This window comes from Grampus griseus (assembly GCF_964374135.1).
Source record: "Grampus griseus genome assembly, chromosome: 21".
NCBI lineage: Eukaryota > Metazoa > Chordata > Mammalia > Artiodactyla > Delphinidae > Grampus > Grampus griseus.
The window spans coordinates 30,079,443-30,098,206 of NC_139015.1; the positions used below are offsets into that span (position 1 = coordinate 30,079,443).

Consider the following 18,764-nt stretch of genomic DNA (forward strand, 5'->3'; position numbering starts at 1 on the left):
TTATTTTCATTTTGGATAATCTGTCCATTGGTGAAAGTGGGGTGTTAAAGTCCCCTACTATTATTGTGTTACTGTTGATTTCCTCTTTTATGGCCGTTAGCATTTGCCTTCTGTATTGAGGTGCTCCTATGCGGGGTGCATAAATATTGACAATTGTTATATCTTCTTCTTGGATTGATCCCTTGATCATTATGTAGAGTCCTTCTTTGTCGCTTGTAATAGTCTTTATTTTAAAGTCTATTTTGTCTGATATGAGAATTGCTACTCCAGCTTTCTTTTGATTTCCATTTGCATGGAATATCCTTTTCCATCCCCTCACTTTCAGTCTGTATGTGTCCCTAGGTATGAAGTGGGTCTCTTGTAGACAGCATATGTACGGGTCTTGTTTTTGTATCCATTAAGCCAGTGTATGTCTTTTGGTTGGAGCATTTAATCCATTTACATTTAAAGTAATTATCAATATGTATGTTCCTATTATCATTTTCTTAATTGTTTTGGGTTTGTTTTGATAGGTCTTTTCCTTCTCTTGTGTTTCTTGCCTAGAAAAGTTCCTTTAGCATTTGTTGTAAAGTTACTTTGGTGGTGCTGAATACTCTTAGATTTTGCTTGTCTGTAAAGGTTTTAATTTGTCTGTTGAATCTGAATGAGATCCTTGCTGTGTAGAGCAATCTTGGTTGTAGATTTTTCCCTTTCATCACTTTAAGTATGTCCTGCCTCTCCCTTCTGGCTTGCAGAGTTTCTGCTAAAGATCAGCTGTTAACCTTATGGGGATTCCCTTGTATGTTATTTGTTGCTTTTCCCTTGCTGCTTTTAATATTTTTTCTTTGTATTTAATTTTTGTTAGTGTGATTAATATGTGTCTTGGCGTTTTTCTCCTTGGATTTATCCTGTATGGGACTCTCTGAGCTTCCTGGACTTGATTGCCTATTTCCTTTCCCACGTTAGGGAAGTTTTCAACTATAATCTCTTCAAATATTTTCTCAGACCCTTTCTTTTTCTCTTTTTCTTCTGGGACCCCTATAATTCAAATGTTGGTGCCTTTAATGTCGTCTCAGAGGCCTCTGAGACTCTCCTCAATTCTTTTCATTCTTTTTTCTTTATTCTGCTCCGTGGCAGTTATTTCCACTATATTATCTTCCAGGTCACGTATCCATTCTTCTGCCTCAGTTATTCTGCTATTGATTCCTTGCAGAGAATTTTTAATTTCATTTATTGTGTTGCTCATCATTGTTTGTTTGCTCTTTAGTTCTTCTAAGTCCTTGTTAAACGTTTCTTGTATTTTCTCCATTCTATTTCCAAGATTTTGGATCACCTTTACTATCATTACTCTGAATTATTTTTCCCGTAGACTGCCTATTTCCTCTTCATGTGTTTGGTCTGGTGGGGTTTTAGCTTGCTCCTCCTTCTGCTGCTCCTTTCTATGTCTTATATTGTTTAACTTACTGTGTTTGGGGTCTCCTTTTTTCAGGCTCCAGGCTCATAATTCCTGTTGCTTTTGTTTCCTGCCCCCAGTGGGTGAGGTTGGTTCAGTGGGTTGTGTAGGCTTCCTGGTGGAGGGGACTGGTGCCTGTGTTCTGGTGGGTTGGGCTGTATCTTGTCTTTCTGGTGGGCAGCACCTCGTCCGGTGGCGTGTTTTGGGGTGTCTGTGAACTTAGTAGGATTTTAGGCAGCCTCTCTGCTAATGGGTGGGGTTGTGTTCCTGTCTTGCTAGTTGTTTGGCATGGGGCGTCCAGCACTGGAGTTTACTGGCTGTTGGGTGGAGCTGGGTCATAGCATTGAGACGGAGATCTCTGGGAGAGCTCTCGCCATTTGATATGATGTGGGGCTGGGAGGTCTCTTGTGGTTCAGTGTCCTGAATTTGCCTCTCCCACCCAGAGGCTCAGGCCTGACATCAGGCTGGAGCACCAAGACCCTGTCAGCCACACGGCTCAGAAGAAAAGGGAGAAAAAATAAAAATTAAATAAATAATAATTTTAAAAAATTATTGTAAAAAATAATAATAGTTTAAAAAAAAAAGAAAAGAGCAACCAAACGAATAAACAGATTCACCAATGATAACAAATGCTAAACAGTAAGCTGAGATAAACATAAAAATCGGAAAGAAGTCAATCGCAGACAGCAAACCCCAAGTCTACAGTTGCTCCCAAAGTGCACCGCCACAATTTGGGGATGATCGTTGTCTATTCAGGTATTCCACAGATGCAGGGTATATCAAGTTGATTGTGGGGATTTAATCTGCTGTTCCTGAGGCTGCACAAAGAAATTTCCTTTTCTCTTCTTTGTTCACACAGCTCATGGGTTCAGCTTTGGTTTTGGCCCCGCCTCTGTGTGTAGGTTGCTCCCAGGCATCTGTTCCCACCCAGACAGGAGGGGGTTAAAGCAGCGGCTGTTTAGGGGGCTCTTGCTCATTCAGGTGGGGGGGGGTGGGAGGGGTACAGTAGTTATAATTGGAATGTGGGGCGAGCCTGTGGTGGCAGAGGCCGACGTGACGTTGCAACAGCCTGGGGCATGCCGTGTGTTCTCCTGGGGAAGTTGTCCCTGGATCATGGGACCCTGGCAGTGTCGGGCTGCACAGGCTCCTTGGGGGCGTGTGGATAGTGACCTGTGCTCGCACACAGGCTTCTTGGTGGCTGCAGCAGCAGCATTAGCGTTTCATGCCCATCTCTGGGGTCCAAGCTGATAGCCGCGGCTCGCGCCCATCTCTGGAGCTCGTTTAGGCAGTGCTCTGAATCCCCTCTCCTCACACACCCCGAAACAATGGTCTCTTGCCTCTTAGGCAGGTCCAGACCTTTTCCCGGACTCCCTCCCGGCTAGCTGTGGCGCACTAACCCCTTCAGGCTGTGTTCAGGCAGCCAACCCCAGTCCTCTCCCTGGGATCTGACCTCTGAAGCCCGAGCCTCAGCTCCCAGCCGCCACCTGTCCCAGCAGGCGAGCAGAAAAGCCTCTCGGCCTGGTGAGTGCCGGTTGGCACTGATCCTCTGTGCGTGAATCTCTCCGCTTTGCCCTCTGCACCCCTGTTGTTGCGCTCTCCTCCATAGCTCTGAAGCTTCATCTCTACCAGTGAAGAGGCTTCCTAGTGTGTGGAAACTTTTCCTCCTTCACAGCTCCTTCCCAGAGGTGCAGGTCCCGTCCCTATCCTTTTGTCTCTGTTTATTCTTTTTTCTTTTGCCCTACCCATGTTTATTCTTTTTTCTTTTGCCCTACCCAGGTACGTGGGGAGTTTCTTGCCTTTTGGGAAATCTGAGATCTTCTGCCAGCGTTCAGTACGTGTTCTGTAGGAGTTGTTCCACATGTAGACGTATTTCTGATGTATTTGTGGGGAGGAAGGTGATCTCCACGTCTTACTCCTCCACCATCTTGAAGGTCCCCCCTATGCTTCTTGAATTAGTGGGCAAATGTACTTTTCCAGGCATTTGTTAAGAGGAGCCAGGTCTTTGAATATCTTTGAAAGGCAGTCATCAAAGCTAATGATCACTAGCGAAAAAGAGTTAGGGTAGATAGCCTATTATTATGGCTATCAATGAACGGGGGACTCTGTTTGAGTGAGCGCTTATTTTTTTCCTCCCAGGGCTTCTACAATGGCAGTCTTAACCTTTTTTGGTCATGAATCCCTTGCTGAAAGATACGAAGCCTCCTTGCAGAGGGATGGACATAATTACTTCTGCTGGGTTATTTGGCAGGGACTGTGGGTTGTGTGGCCACCTTTTCTCTGGCTGTGCTCAACAACTTTAAACATAAACTAAAAGGGTGAGTTAGATAGGAGGTCAAAATACCACTTTTATTATTGATGAGGGCTGGGTTAAAGGATTTACCATAGAATGAGAGCCTGATGGACCTGCCAGTCCTGAACCCCGGATTAGGCAGATTCATCCACTCACGTCAGCCTGCACGGTGGCAGGCCTGCTCCTGGAGGAGCGTGGCAAAATCTGTGCTCCCACTGGCAGGCAGTGACTTCCAAGGAAGAGGAAGGGCAGAGCAAAGCCAAGTACCATCTCCAGTTTATTCTTTTTAAATTCACCACCAGAGGGAGCAAAGAGTGTGTATGTGTTGGGGAGAAAGGGGAGAGACAGGGCAGTGACTGAACAGGGTTGGATAATGGAAAGGACTCAAAACTCCACGGGCTACTCCGAAGCTCACTCAAGGAGACTTTCATAAAGGTAAAGGGTGCAGGACATCAGGACAAAGAAAGCAGAGGAGATCGTCAAGGAGTTTGAACACTTCCAGACAGAGCCCCCCAGGGTCCTTTTTCAGTTGCACAGATGTGCTTTGTCTTCAGATTACAAACACTGAGATATGACTGAAGCATCATCTTTTCAGGGTAAACAAGCATCATGTTTACCGAAGGGGTCTTTTATACTATATTGGTCACGTGGCTAAAGTCAGGCTGTGTAACTGATTAAACTGCACGTAAACCGTTGATCTCTCCATCTCTTAAACAGTCTAGACAGTCTGAGCCTGGAGTTTAGAAGGTTAAGGGTTACTTCATAAACCACTAGCTGGCACCCTGCATCCATGCCTTGTCCATAAGCCTTGGAGATGAGTATACTGCTGCTCCATTGCTGCTGCAAATGACACAGGTCCTTTGCTTGACCAGACTTTGGTCAGGCTACTGAACTTTCCCCTGGGTGCATGTCTACACTTCCTTGGAAAATCCAGTTTTAGCAAGAACCCTGCTAAGTGAGTTTAGCAAGAACCCTCCACCCTCAACATCTGATCAAATTCCTCATCTTCCGCCATCCCCTCGGGTGATGTCTGGTCACCGTGGCCTGTCTTCAGTAAGAATCCGTGAGTCTGTTTAGCCAGAGCTTCCTTCACCGTGGTGTTTCATCTTAGTAATTTTCCATCCACTGACCCCCACCCTGCTCATTGGGTACAAATTCCCACCTGCCCATGCTGTGCTTGGAGTTGAGCCTGATCTCTGTCCCTCACTGTAAAATGCCATTGCAGTGGTCCTGAATAAGGTTAGCCTCACCATCTTTAACACGTGTCACTGAATATTTTTTTCTTTGACAGTCATGGCGCCATGACTCGTATAGGATCAGATTCATCACTGGACCCCCCGGCCTCTCACTCTGGACCCTAAGTATGCACCTTGAAGCCCTTGTCTTCAGTCCTGACTGACTGATCGGGGATCCATTGGTGACTCTGACTCCTGAACCATTGCTCCAGACAAACATCTGTTGAAGCTGACTTGATTTTTACAGTTTTGAGTATACCCTCCGAAGCTGGGTTAGAGTCCCAGGCTTCTTTCGACAGGTACCTCCTGGGCTGGAAGGTCTTCCTGGCTCCGTGTTCTGAATGGGGATTACTCCCTAATGTCCTGGGCTGCAGCTTCTTCCTTCCTGACTCTGTGTGAAGTCTCTCTGTTCTCTCTTTTGGATCTGGCTTCTCCCTTTGGAACTTCTCAGCCAACTAAACCACCTCTTCTCACATCCTGCTGACTCTCTGCTATGCCAACTCTGTCTGCTTCTGTTCTTGTTGGCATGTTTTGCTGAGGATAATTTGGAACTTTGTTGGCGTCTTTTGGAAACTTGAGATCTCCCCAGATTGACTGCTCTAATACTGCTCCCTCCCTGTTGCTTCTGCTCCTCCGTCCTCCTCTTACCACCATCAATCTTTCCCCCAGTTCCCTTGGATCCTTTGATATGTCCCACTTCAGACCGCCACCTCCTCCATCCCTCTGTGCACACCCGTCAGACTTTCCTCTCCCACTGCAGCCCCTCAGCTCCCCACAGCCACTTCCATTTTTGGTCCCTTGCCATCCATCGGGGGCTCTCAAGAAACTCAGGTAGCCTTGAAAGCAGCTACCTGAGTCTGAAAAGAAGAACAAAAGGCTATTTGGAAATAGAACTGAATGATTTGTCCACTCACATGGGCTTTGGAAACATCCAGACAGCAGTTAGATGTCTCTTCAGTCTGTTGCCTAAAATTTAGACCACAGCAAAGGAAGATTACATATCACGGCAAGAGAAAATCTTAAAAGTCTCCTCCAGAAGTATTGGTAGGCAGGTGACCTTAACTTGTTTTATTTGCCAGAGACAATTCAGATGAAAATACGAAGTGGAGATAAACAAATAAGATTGTATTGCTGTTTTACTGACTCACGGCTAAAATTTTAAAATGAAAACTCTTAAGTTCTCTATTTGTGTCTGTATGTTTATGTATTTCTATATATATGTATGTTATAGGTGTGTGATAGTTTCCTACCTCTGGATGGTATTATCACATTAATTTATAAAATCCCTTAAAGAGTTCTATTCAAATTGGTTTAGAGATAAATGAGCACTTAGATAAATTATGTTCTTAAAACTCTCAGGAATACAGAAACTAACCCAAGTTTTTTTAAGTTCACATGATCTTGAATAATCTTTTTGCTAGTTCTTATATTGTTGATACAGTTGTTGATAAATTGACAACTTCAGTGGTGTCGGCTTTAAATATGTAATGCAGATATGCAATTTTTTCCACCTATGTTTACTATTCAAATAAGCTTATGTTATCTCCACCAGATATTTAAGATTATAAATTATAAATCAACCCTTAGGACAAAATGTATAATAAAAAGGAATTGCTTGATGTCAAGCATGGCAGTTAAAAAAAAAGAGGCAAGAACCATAAATATATAATTTTTTGTTCTTCGCTTTTGTGATTTTTTTTTTGATACTTGCGTGACTTGTCAACAAGAAAAACAACTTAAGAATGGATGGCTAGCTTTGTTTAATTAATGGCTCATGAAATTTTCATGAGTAATTCAAGTATAATTGTTCAGAACAAGTAAATTAAATAGATGTAAGTGGACTAAAAGTTTATAAATGAACTTTTCAATGGTAATTATGTTTTATGCCTCCTGAAAAATAGTTTCAAACATTTTTTTCATAACTTGAAACCTTAAAGCTATATGAAGTTAAGTCAAAGATGGGTAATCATTGACTACATAATTTCCAAATAAGATAAAATATTGAAATATTAATTGCCGAAGAGAAATTTAATTTTATTTACTTTTGGCATCTTGTTTTCATATGGTATAGAGAAGCTAAATATATTTAGGTCTGTTAGTAAGCATGAGGAATTGTACTGTGAAAAAGACACATCTCTAGAAATTATGAAATAATGTATTCATTGTTACAGAATGATAGTATGTAGCAGACAGTTTGCAATTGCCTGCTTCCTAGTTTTTACTGAAAATTAGAGTTACTAATGATTAAAAAATCTAATCAATATAAATAAATGAAACCACTAGGAATAATAAGGGTAAAGAAAACAAACTGTATACAAGGAAAATATAAGGTGTATTTTTGATAAGGAAGGGTATGAAAGATATGTTTTGCTAAGGGTAAGAGAGGATAATTTTGTCCCAAAGTAGAATGAATGGTTGTTCCAGAATGAGAAAGAAGAAAAATGTAGGACAAAAACTGAGTGATGTAAGAAAATTTCTAAAGAAAGTTTGTGGAAAAGGGACCTTGGAAAAGGAATCTTTCCTTGTGTGGTCAAAACTGGCTACTATTGGATGGATTTATTTGTAAGGTTTTTTGGTTTGTTTGTTTGTTTAATTTGCCTTAGTATTAATAGTACACTGATACAAAACCAGAATTTGGTTTTCTTTCTCTGTTAAAACACAAGGTTTTCTTAGATTATTGGTTTCCTCTTAATAGGAAATGGTAAAAAAGGTTGTTTTCTTTACATTTAAGTAATCAGCTTGGGAGGATAAGATTTTGTGTTTTAAGATAATTTCCAGTGTGTCTTGTGTTTATCAGGTCTTTGATTATTTCAGAAAACCAGATCTTCTCAATATTAAGAAAGCTAAGAGTTTTTTTTTTTTTTTTTTAATAACTGGGTAACTTTCTGTATGTGCCTTTGAAATCTTTTAATTGTGACTTTGGTTAAATGGACAGCTAAGTGTTGTTTCACAGTGACACCTGTGATCCAATTTAGTCAAGTGTTCAAACCTTTTGGCATTTTTGACAATTTCCCCAAATCAAATTCTAAGTGGAGTCTCTTTGACCCCAAACTAACTTTGATATTTCCAAAATGGCCCTTGGAAAATCTCAAAGGATTTGTCTCCTTATGAAAAGAGAGATGTTGAACTAATCAGGTTTATTTGATGTGTTAACGCATCTTATATTCACGGCAGTATAGTTATTTGCATAAGTTCAGTCAAAATCTATCCTCCTTGTAACACAAAGCAATTGGAAACCTTTCTTATGTTACCAAGACTTTGATTGTAATGTCATATTTGGGAATGATGTGTACTGAATCAGATATGACCAGATAGCTCTAAGGATCTAAGGTTGACTTTAAGAAGGCAACGTTTATACAGCTCCCCTTGGAAGAACCATCCTGTTTCTGGCTTACAGGGTTTCCTGCCTTACAGGTGAGTAAGGAAGGTCACTTCTGGCAGGCCCAGGAACCTCAGGATGTTTGGGGAACCTTCAGAAGAGAGGAATTCACCCAAATCTATAGGTATTGCAGTCAGATCTGGTGGCAAGTTTTTGACTTGGCTTCTTAGCCTTGAGAGGGAATGCTCCAGCAAAGCAAACTCAAACAAGGTACTATGTGGTCAATCACTGTTTTTGCTGTACTTATGTAAATAACCAGGCCAAATTTAATGAGACCAAACTTCCTTGCAAACAAATTAGTCTTACTTTATCTTTCACAGAAATGGGTGTGACTGTAGAGAGAATGTGCTTTTTTGTTTGTTTCAATGGAAAACTATAGTGAACTGTTGCTGCTTTCATCTTGCACATTTTGCCAGCTTTACCAAATCCTGAATTCTTCTAGTTTCCTCCTGTATCTGGCTACAACTCTCTAAGTTCACATTTCCAAATTTTGTCCTTTCTGACTTGGAATCATTGACAACTAAAACTGCCCTTTTCCTGAAACTCTGTAAGCTGCAGCTGGAAGACTTGATAGAAACTTCAAAAAAAAAAATGATTACAATAGATCATGTATGGGCGAGCTTCATGCCTCCTGCTGTGTGGACCTCTCAGGAAATTCATCAGAATACCTGATGCTATCACCAGTGACATTGAAACTGCAAACTAGGAAAATGTGTCAGGTGGCCAGTGCCAACCTCAGTCTAACACCTGAAGATGCTCTAAGCTCAAGTCTAAAAAATCTTGATGGCTTCCTCCTGGACTTAGAAACTGGGTTTCTAACTACTAATCTTTGTTTTTCTTTTATTTTTCATAGCAACTCCCCTCATTAAATGCCTGACTGCCAGCACCACCCAGCAAATATCCTCTACTATCAGGTTCCAATAGATGATTCAGCTGGTCTGTAATGAACAAAAGACAACTGAATGAGGAAATGGACTTGTATTATTCAGAGGAAAGAAGAATGTCTTTTCTTTCCTTGAACAAGCAGGGAGACTAACAAAGATTCTTTACTTGACCAAACTTTAGTCAGGTTCCTGAACCTTCTCCTAGGTCCAGCAGTGTAGTTTGTTGTAAAATCTAGTTTTAGCAAGAACTTCCCCCTGCCCCCCATATCTGATCATTCTGGATGTCTGATCAGGTTCTTTATCTTCCACTCCCCTTCCCCGCCCAGTGATGTCTGATCACCCTGGCCTGTCCTCAGCAAGAATCTGTTAGGTTAGTTTAGCCAGAATGTCCCTCACCCCTGTTGTTTCCTCATAGTAATTTTCCATCCACTGACCCTCACCATGCTCCTTGGTTATAAATTCCCACTTCCCCGTGCTGTATTTGGAGTTGAGCCTGGTCTTTCTCCCCACCGCCCTGTAAAATCCCTTTGCAGTGGTTCCTATACTTATGTCGATAATAAAGTCTGCCTTACCATCTTCAACAAGCATCACTGGATATCTTTTCATTGACAAAGCTAACCCTATTTTGCACGTGTGGTTTCCACTATCAGTCTACCTTAACATGGAAGGAAGCTTCAGGAATCAGCAATGATTGGTTCCTCTAACAGCTGACACAGATTTTGCCCCCGTACTTAGGAGGTCAAGGAGCGCTGCTTCTTTATATAGGACATTTAAAAGAGGGTAAAATCATTTATTTTCTTCCAGAAATATGGTGTACTATATAACCTAATTTATACTTTTCCTATGAGATGTATCAGAAAACTTTAAGGATGTTACGTATGTTTTATGCAACCAGCATTTTGTGACCGTGAGGACAACGCATGATTTCAGATGCAGGTCCCTTCATGAGCTTTTAGTTTTATGGTAGCTCCTTCTTTGAATAACAATTTATCAGGTGAAAGTTTTTATTTCTGCTCATCTCTTCTGGGATAATGCCTTATAAGTTGTGTCCTTAGTTGCAAATAGATAAAATAATTTTAAATGGTGTGTTTTATTCCTCTTGCAGGAACCTTTTACCCAAAGATTTTGTAGTTTATACCTACAACAAGGAAGGGGCTCTGATCTCTGACTACCCTGATATACAGGTAATATATTTTCCTCCTGACCCTATAGCAGAATTTAAAACAATTATAATTTTAAAGTGCGTTCTCTTCAGGTACTCAGGACTGTTACCTTGTGCTTCCCCAAGGACCTCTTTTGATATTATTATATATGGCATTGTCCTGGGGTGGGAGTGTGAGTGCATTGACATAAATTAAACAGGATTTACCTTACGGCTCTCCTGGTTCTCCATGGTCAAGTGATTTTTAAAAGAGCAGGAAAATAATCTTCTATTGAATGATAATCCTTAGAGATTATGAAGGAGAAAAGTCTGATTTATTTTTTTATTTTTTATTTTATTTATTTTGCTGAAAATGGATACCTCTTAAAGTACATCTTACTTCCTTATTAAACCATTTGACTTGCCATTAGTACTTAGTAAAGAACAAACACTTGTTTCCTATTATACGTTCTGATTTTTTGCTGAAAACAATTATTTTCTTAAGAATTGTGGTCCTTTTTGCATCAGAGAACAGAGTTTTCCTGAGGACAGAACTGGCCAGGAATACTTGAAATAATTGGCAGATGTCAACTTTGCTTTATGTGTTATTTAATTAGAGCATAAATATTTCGAATTTTAGTTGGTAAGAGTGTCTTAAAGTCCCTTTTGGCAGTTAGGTATTATATATTATTATTTTTTGCTATAGTTTTCATGAGAAATCTTTGTTATCATTAAACATGTATTATTTTTCCCCTGAGCTTTGTTATGTTTTGCTAGGTGGAATTGTTTATGTTAGTTTTGCACTTTTGCAGCTCTCTTCAAATAAATAGAAGGCAAAACCTTTATTTTATTTTATTTATTTATTTTTAACATCTTTATTGGAGTATAATTGCTTTACAATGTTGTGTTAGTTTCTGCTGTATAACAAAGTGAATCAGCTATACATATACAAATGTCCCCATATCCCCTCCCTCTTGTGTCTCCCTCCCACCCTCCCTATCCCACCCCTCTAGGTGGTCACAAAGCACTGAGCTGAACTCCCTGTGCTATGCGGCTGCTTCCCACTAGCTAGTTATTTTACATTTGGTAGTGTATATATGTCAATGCCACTCTCTCACTTCGTCCCAGCTTACCTTTCCCCCTACCTGTGTCCTCAAGTCCATTCTCTATGTCTGTGACTTTATTCCTGTCCTGCCCCTAGGTTCATCAGAACCATTTGTTTTTTAGACTCCATATATATGTGTTAGCATACGGTATTTGTTTTTCTGTTTCTGACTTACTTCACTCTGTATGACAGACTCTAGGTCCATCCACCTCACTACAAATAACTCAATTTCATTTCTTTTTCTGGCTGAGTAATATTCCATTGTATATATGTGCTACATCTTCTTTATCCATTCATCTGTCAATCGACATTTAGGTTGCTTCCATGTGCTGGCTATTGTAAATAGAGCTGCAATGAACATTGTGTACATGACTCTTTTTGAATTATGAAAACCTTTATTTTAGATTAATTATTAGTACTTAAAAAAGGCAGCGCTGACTTAGATCCATCCTTTGCTGGCCTTTGCTGACTTTGCTGACTCCTTTATCTCAATGTTGTGTTTGTCCATTGTTTTATTTTATTTTATTTGTTTTGTTTTGTTTTATTGTTTTTCCATTGTTTAATAGCAAAATAGTAGAGGAGTTTAAATGTATGTGATAGCATAAACCAGAACACAGATAATCCATTCAGCCGTTCATCCATCCATCCAGTCATCCATCTGAAGATTACTACAGCATGAGACCAAAGACCACATAATTTATGCCACTCAACAAAAGCAGTGATTTTAAAAAGGCATTTTTTCTCTTGGAGCGGTTTCTTGGCCTGGATTTTGGTAACACACACTGCTTGGACTTGATTCCTGGCTCTATTATTTATTTGCTGGTCAAGTTTCTTAAACCTGTTTGTGCCTTAGAATCCTCACCTTAAAATGGGAATAATAATTATAACTTCATGGAGTTATTGGGAAGCTTAAATGAGTTAATACTTGTAAGATACTACTTAGAACAGTCAGTCCAACAACTGTGAACTCAATATTATTTTTTACTATTGAAAGTTTATATGCTTAAAAGTGCTAAAAATAGATTTCAGTTTTATAGAAATTTATTCAACTCTTACCATAAAGAATTACAATTTAATTATGTTTTCCTGGGTGTTTGAAAAATATAAACTAAGACAGATGGAGCCTTTCACTTATTGGTTATTGAATATTGTTCAAATAGATAAAAGTGTGACTATAGATTTGAGATAGTAATTAAAACTTTGGTACTGGGATTTTTGTGTGTGTGGCAACATCGTCAGATATCATCATGGAATATACTTTTGTTCATAAAATGCAGTTAAGTTACACTGAGAAAATGTAAATGCTTTCCCTTGTGATTCTGTTATTTAAATTAATTTGTAAAGCTCTTATGTGGCTTTCATCATCAGCATCTTTCACAAGGCCATTTTTCACAAAGAAACACAGTTTTAATAACCACTTGATATGAGTTGCTGTGTGAAATAAAACTCCAAATTAGTATTAGTCTTTGAACTTTGGGGTACCTTGCAAATGCATTAGAAAGTCTCTCAACTAACTCCCTCAGTTAATTAATGCTCCTTCTTTCCTCTGAAAAATTTGTTGACTGCCCCAAGCTCGCTGGCCCTTGTGGCTGGTAGGCTCTTCTCAGATACTTCTGAGTACTTCTACTCCCAGTAGTTGAGTTTTTTGCTTACAGTTTTTGTGTTTCCAAAACTGTTTATGCCATTTATACCTTTACTCTAATCATGCGATTCAATTGGATGTTTTGTAAACTTGCGAAATAGGATTTGTTGTTTTTTTAAAAAACTAAATTGAAGGCTTTGGAAAGATTTAATAAAACCAAGTTATTAAAGAAATACCATCAAGTTGGTAGATTGAGTGATCAAGTGCTGGATTTCAGTCATGTCAAATGAGAGCTTCTATTATAGTGGAAGTAGAAGCATTTAATTTTTGAGCGCTGTGAGTTACTGTATTACTATCTCATAAGTGCTACCTCATCTGTAATAGAAGAGGTGTCTCTTTTCCTCTAGTGAGAAGAAGGCAGTATCAAAGCTAGACTTTAACTACAAAGCACTAGAAAGAAAACAGTGGTTGTAAATAGCCTCACACTGGAAAAAGTTGTAAAATGTTGAAATTTCACCTGTGTTGTTTAGTGCATAATTGTTTAATTTTTAAAAAAATGTTCACAGTTTTAGACTTATAGGAAAAGTTGCAGGAATGATAGAAAACATTCGTGCATACCCTTTACCTAGATTCTCCAAATGTTAGCATTTATCACATATACTTTATCCCTTCTTCTCTCTCTCTTTTTTCTTTCCTGAAGAGTATGTTGTACACCTGGTGTCCCTTTACTCTTAAATACTTCAGCGTAAATTTCCTAAAAACAAGAATTTCTTTTATGTCACCATAGTATAGTTCTCAAAATTAAGAAGTTAATATTGAAGCAATACTGTTATTCAGTTACATACCTTATTGATATTTGTTTTGGTCCATTATCCTAATAATGTACTTTATAGTGAAAGGAAATCCAATTTCACGTGTTATGCTCAGCAGTCTCCCGTTTCCTTTAATCCAGAAATCCATAGTCTTCCCTTGTATTTCACAACATTGGCATTTTTGAGAAGTACAGGCCGACTTTTTGTAGAACGTCCTGCAATTTGGGTTTGTGTGATGTTTACTCATGATTGGATTCAGGTTATGCACTTTTGGCAGGAATCCACCCTGAAGGGACATTGAGCCGTTCTCTGTATCATATCATGAGCATGTGCTGCAATTAGTTTATCACTGACAGTGTTAACATTGATGATTAAGGAGTTGTCTGCTGGGTTTCTTCTCTGTAAAGTTACTGTGTTTTGCCTTTTTTGGTTAGATACTTTGAAGCTTAGTAACTATCCCAATGCTTCTCAAATTTTTACCCCCTAGTTTTAGTATTTAGTATTTGCCTGAATCAGTTGTTATGATGGTTGTCAGAATGGTGATTTCCTAATTTCATCAGTGCTTCTGTATTCACTGGTGGTTTCTACTGTAAGGAAGAGTTTTTCCTTCTTACTTGTTTATATCAGCATAGACTCATGGGTTCTTACTGTATCATTAGTGAAATTGAAAATCTTTTCATTTATATAAGGGCATTTTTATATCTTCTTTTGTGAATTGTCGTTCAACTCTTTTGCTCCATCTTCTATTAGGTTTAATCTTTCCCCTTTAATGTTTCAGAGTTCTTTGTATTATATATAATATAGTATAGTTTTATCTATGATAAAAGTTACAGATACTTCTCACCAGTCTCTGAGTTGTCTTTTGACTTTTTTTTTTTGGTGTTTCTTTTAATGTAGAAGTTAAAAAAATTTTTTTAATACAGTGAAAATTATCAGCCTTTTCTTCTGTTGACTCTAGATTTTGAGTGGTAGGAAGTCTTTCTCTACACCAGCTTAAAGAGGAATTCACCCCTGTTTTCTTTCAGTTCTTGCATGAGTTCATTTTTTTAAATGTTTGGAGTCTTGATCCATTTGGAGCTTATTCTTATGTATGGTGTGAGGTACCCTTTTTTGAATGTCTAACCGGTTGGCTGAGCTCCACTTGTTAAAAAGTGCATCTTTGCCTCAGTGACTTGAGATGCCACTTTTATCATATAAGGTTCCACATGTATTTCAGTCTATTTTGAGACTTCGTATTCTGCTCCACTAGTTGGTCTCTCAGTTAACGCACCACCAGGACCCTACTGTTTTAATTATTAAGGCCCGATGATATGTCATAAGGTCTGGCAGGGCTGGTCCTCCTCCTCCTCCTCCCACTCCCCTTGGCTTTTCTTTTTTAGTGCTTTACAGTTGTTTTAAAGATGAAAAAATCTCATTGTGTACTAAAAAATTGTGATATTAGTAAGTGATATGCTTGCATTTCCACTGGTCAGTTTCTTGCTCAAGATTAAGGATAAAGTCTCTTTAATTTTTAAAGATGGTTAAATGTATAACTAATAATAATAATAGTATAATCAGTATGCTTATATGAAGAAAAGAAAATCATCGGATCAAAGTCACTGTTTTTGCCGTGTACTGAATTTTTTCCCCCTTGGTGTCACTAGCCTGTCACAAGGTCCTCTTCTGTATTGGATTTCAGTTGGCTGCTGTGGCATCTTCTTGCCTGTGATTAAAAATGTTAAACATGACGTTATGCTTCCTTGTTCTGCTTCTAGGTTTAAAGGTTATAGGAGTAGAGTTGTTTGTACTTAGTGTCCTCTGGAATTCTGCCTAAACATTTGTGTAGCTGTAGGGTGATAGTAGACAGTCTGAAGATAGTACAAAGAATGCCATGTGATAATGATGGGATGCCAATAATAAAAATTTTTAGTTTATGGGCCTTAAGTAATTTTGTTAGTTCTGCAGTTTCTATGATGATTTTCAGCAATGTAACAGTATTTGAAGATAATACAGTTTTTATCATTTAGAATCATTGTCATTATCGGGGATACGTGGAGGGCGTTTATAATTCATCGATTGCTCTTAGCAACTGTTTTGGACTCAGGTAAGGAATTTTCTTTATCAATTTTTTGGGGTTTTTTCATTCCCTTATTTCTTTCCTCTTTACCTATCTCTGTCTCCAGATCAAGTCGCTTTAGGGGACTTACATTTAGGTTTTACTTTGATGTTGCTGAAGGTCTTTATAGCTGTGTTTCAGATGTCATTTTCAGCATGTTTATTTAGGACAATCTTGCAGTTGATGAATTTTAATAACTAAAGAAAAAATTTCATTTTTTTGAGTCCACTAAATAAACTTTGCTATTTAAAATAACGTATACTTTAAATTTCTGTCACCCTTCAGGTTTATAAAATTTTCACCTATATTCTTTCATCTAAGGTGCATAATGACTGTGAAAAGGGGCTGATTATTTCCATATTTAGGTGAGCAAGCTGAGGTTCAGAGAAATCATATCATGTATCAAGTGAAGTGATAATAATATTAAAATTAAATTTATTAAGGGCCAGGCAGCATGACACTGGGCTGGTTGATTCTTTGCATGATTGATTGAACTAAGAAATATTACTTTAAATTCTCAAACCAACTATATAAGATGGCTATGACTATCTCCATTTAAGTAATGATACTCGTAGAACAGTTACTGTGTACCAGGCAACGTTCTAAGTATTTTGTGTGTATTAAATAATTTAGTTTTCAGAACAACTCTATGGAGAATGTAAACAAAGGCTAGTAGGAAACATTTGGGATTCAAACTCTGGTCTTCTGACTCCAGACTTCACACTTTTAGCCACTGTTCTGAATTGCCTTTCCTTATACAGCAAACCCTCAGAGAGGTTAGGTAGCTTTCAGGCAGTCATGCTAGTGAGTAGTCGTCTTGTGCTTTAAGTTTAGGTCTGCCTGCCTGTAAAGCCTCTCTGTTTTTCTCTATACCATTCTACCCCTTCTTACATATGTTAGGAAGTAGGACTTTTATTCAGGTTTCTTAATTCCTTTTCCTGTGTATTTTTTTTTTCATTCTAAAACCTTGTGTATGTGTAATACAACACTTAAGAGGCTTGCTGCATATAGAGAATGTGAGTTATGGGATTGAACCCCTGCAAAACAGCTCTCATTTTGAGCACATCTTTTATCGAATGGATGATGTCCACAAAGAGCCTGTGAAATGTGGGGTTTCCAACAAGGATACAGAGGAAGAAACCACAAAGGATGAAGAGGAAGAGCCTCCCAGCGTCACTCAGCTACTTCGAGTAAGGACATAATGTATTTCTTCATGGCTGAGACTCAAGTTAAAAAAAAATGTTGTGTTTGTGCCTTAAACCAATACCTGTTATTACTGTGTTTTTGCCAACTGTATGCCAGACATTGTGATGGGTACTAAGGGGATAAAAAGACGAGCAATACGCAGTTCCAGCCAGCAAGATGAGTACAATCAGGCTTCTGTGTTTTGGACACTAGGGCTTAAGTCTTAAACAGTAACTGTATTTCTTTTTGTCATTGCTATCTAATAGCCCTTTACAGTGACTTTGAGAGGGCTTTTTAAAAAATATTAATTAATTAATTTACTTTTGGCTGCATTGGGTCTTCATTGCTGCACGCGGGCTTTCTCTAGTTGTGGCGAGCCGGGGCTACTCTTCGTTGCGGTGCGCGGGCTTCTCATTGCGGTGGCTTCTCTTGTTGCGGAGCACGGGCTCTAGGTGCGTGGGCTTCAGTAGTTGTGGCTCGAGGGCTCTAGAGCGCAGGCTCAGTAGTTGTGCCGCACGGGCTTAGTTGCTCCGCGGTATGTGGGATCTTCCCGGACTGGGGCTTGAACCCGTGTCTCCTGCATTGGCAGGCAGATTCTTAACCACTGCGCCACCAGGGAAGTCCAGCCGTGGCCTTTTTTTTTTTTTTTTTTTTTTTTTTTGCGGTACGTGGGCCTCTCACTGTTGTGGCCTCTCCCGCTGCGGAGCACAGGCTCCGGACGTGCAGGCCCAGCGGCCATGGCTCACGGGCCCACCCGCTCCGCGGCATGTGGGATCTTCCCGGACCAGGGCACTGCGCCACCAGGGAAGCCCCAGCCGCGGTCTTTTTGATGTAGATATGCTTTACACAGACTGGAGTGGTAATTCTGGAGGTCTAAAGTGAGAAAGAGAAAGAGAGGGAAAGAGAGATTGAGGTTTAGAACTTTAATGATCTCAGATTTTTTCCAGGGACACTCATGGTATCCCTGTTTTGAGACTTCTTTAGGATTCCTTGGCTTACTCTTGACAGGAGTCTCTCTCTTTTTTTTTTTTTTCTGTACGCGGGCCTCTCACTGTTGTGGCCTCTTCCGTTGCGGAGCACAGGCTCCGGACGCGCAGGCTCAGCGGCCATGGCTCACGGGCCCAGCCGCTCCGCGGCATATGGTATCTTCCCGGACTGGGGCACGAACCCATGTCCCCTGCATTGGCAGGCGGACTCTCAACCACTGCGCCACCAGGGAAGCCCTTGACAGGAGTCTCTTAACCTGAACTGTTTCTAGGACCAGAGGAACCTCAGTTGCAGAGAAGCCAGCTTTCTACATAATGAGATGATGTCGCTGTGGTAGAAGAGGCTTGTGCCTCTTCTTCTGGTGTATTTTAATTAACTCATACTAGTTTATGGCATTATTTTCATTGCCTCTCCTGCCATTCATTCTTTTGACTTTTGTACTGTTCTTTTTAATCATTGGAAAACATTAAATTTTAGCTCATGCTATACTTTATCTAAATTTCTGTAAAATCACAAAACTAATTTTTTTTTAAAGTGGCACCTTGTATGTCAGGGTCAATTGTATCTCAATGAAACTGGAAGGAAAAAAATAAAGGACAACAATAACAAAATAAAATGACAACCTTGTCCTTCCTTC

The 18,764-nt window shown here is 39.5% G+C and overlaps 1 protein-coding gene across 2 annotated transcripts in view; it reads left to right on the plus strand.

The window, feature by feature from the left end:
- Window positions 1-18,764, plus strand: part of ADAM9 (ADAM metallopeptidase domain 9) — a 103,063-nt gene that overhangs the window by 17,601 nt on the left and 66,698 nt on the right. For both annotated transcript variants that reach the window (XM_082680467.1, XM_082680466.1), the window contains exons 4-6: window positions 10,326-10,404; window positions 15,867-15,943; window positions 16,950-17,145. In XM_082680467.1, the coding sequence (XP_082536593.1) occupies window positions 10,326-10,404; window positions 15,867-15,943; window positions 16,950-17,145 (352 nt within the window). The remainder of the gene's footprint in view (window positions 1-10,325; window positions 10,405-15,866; window positions 15,944-16,949; window positions 17,146-18,764) is intronic.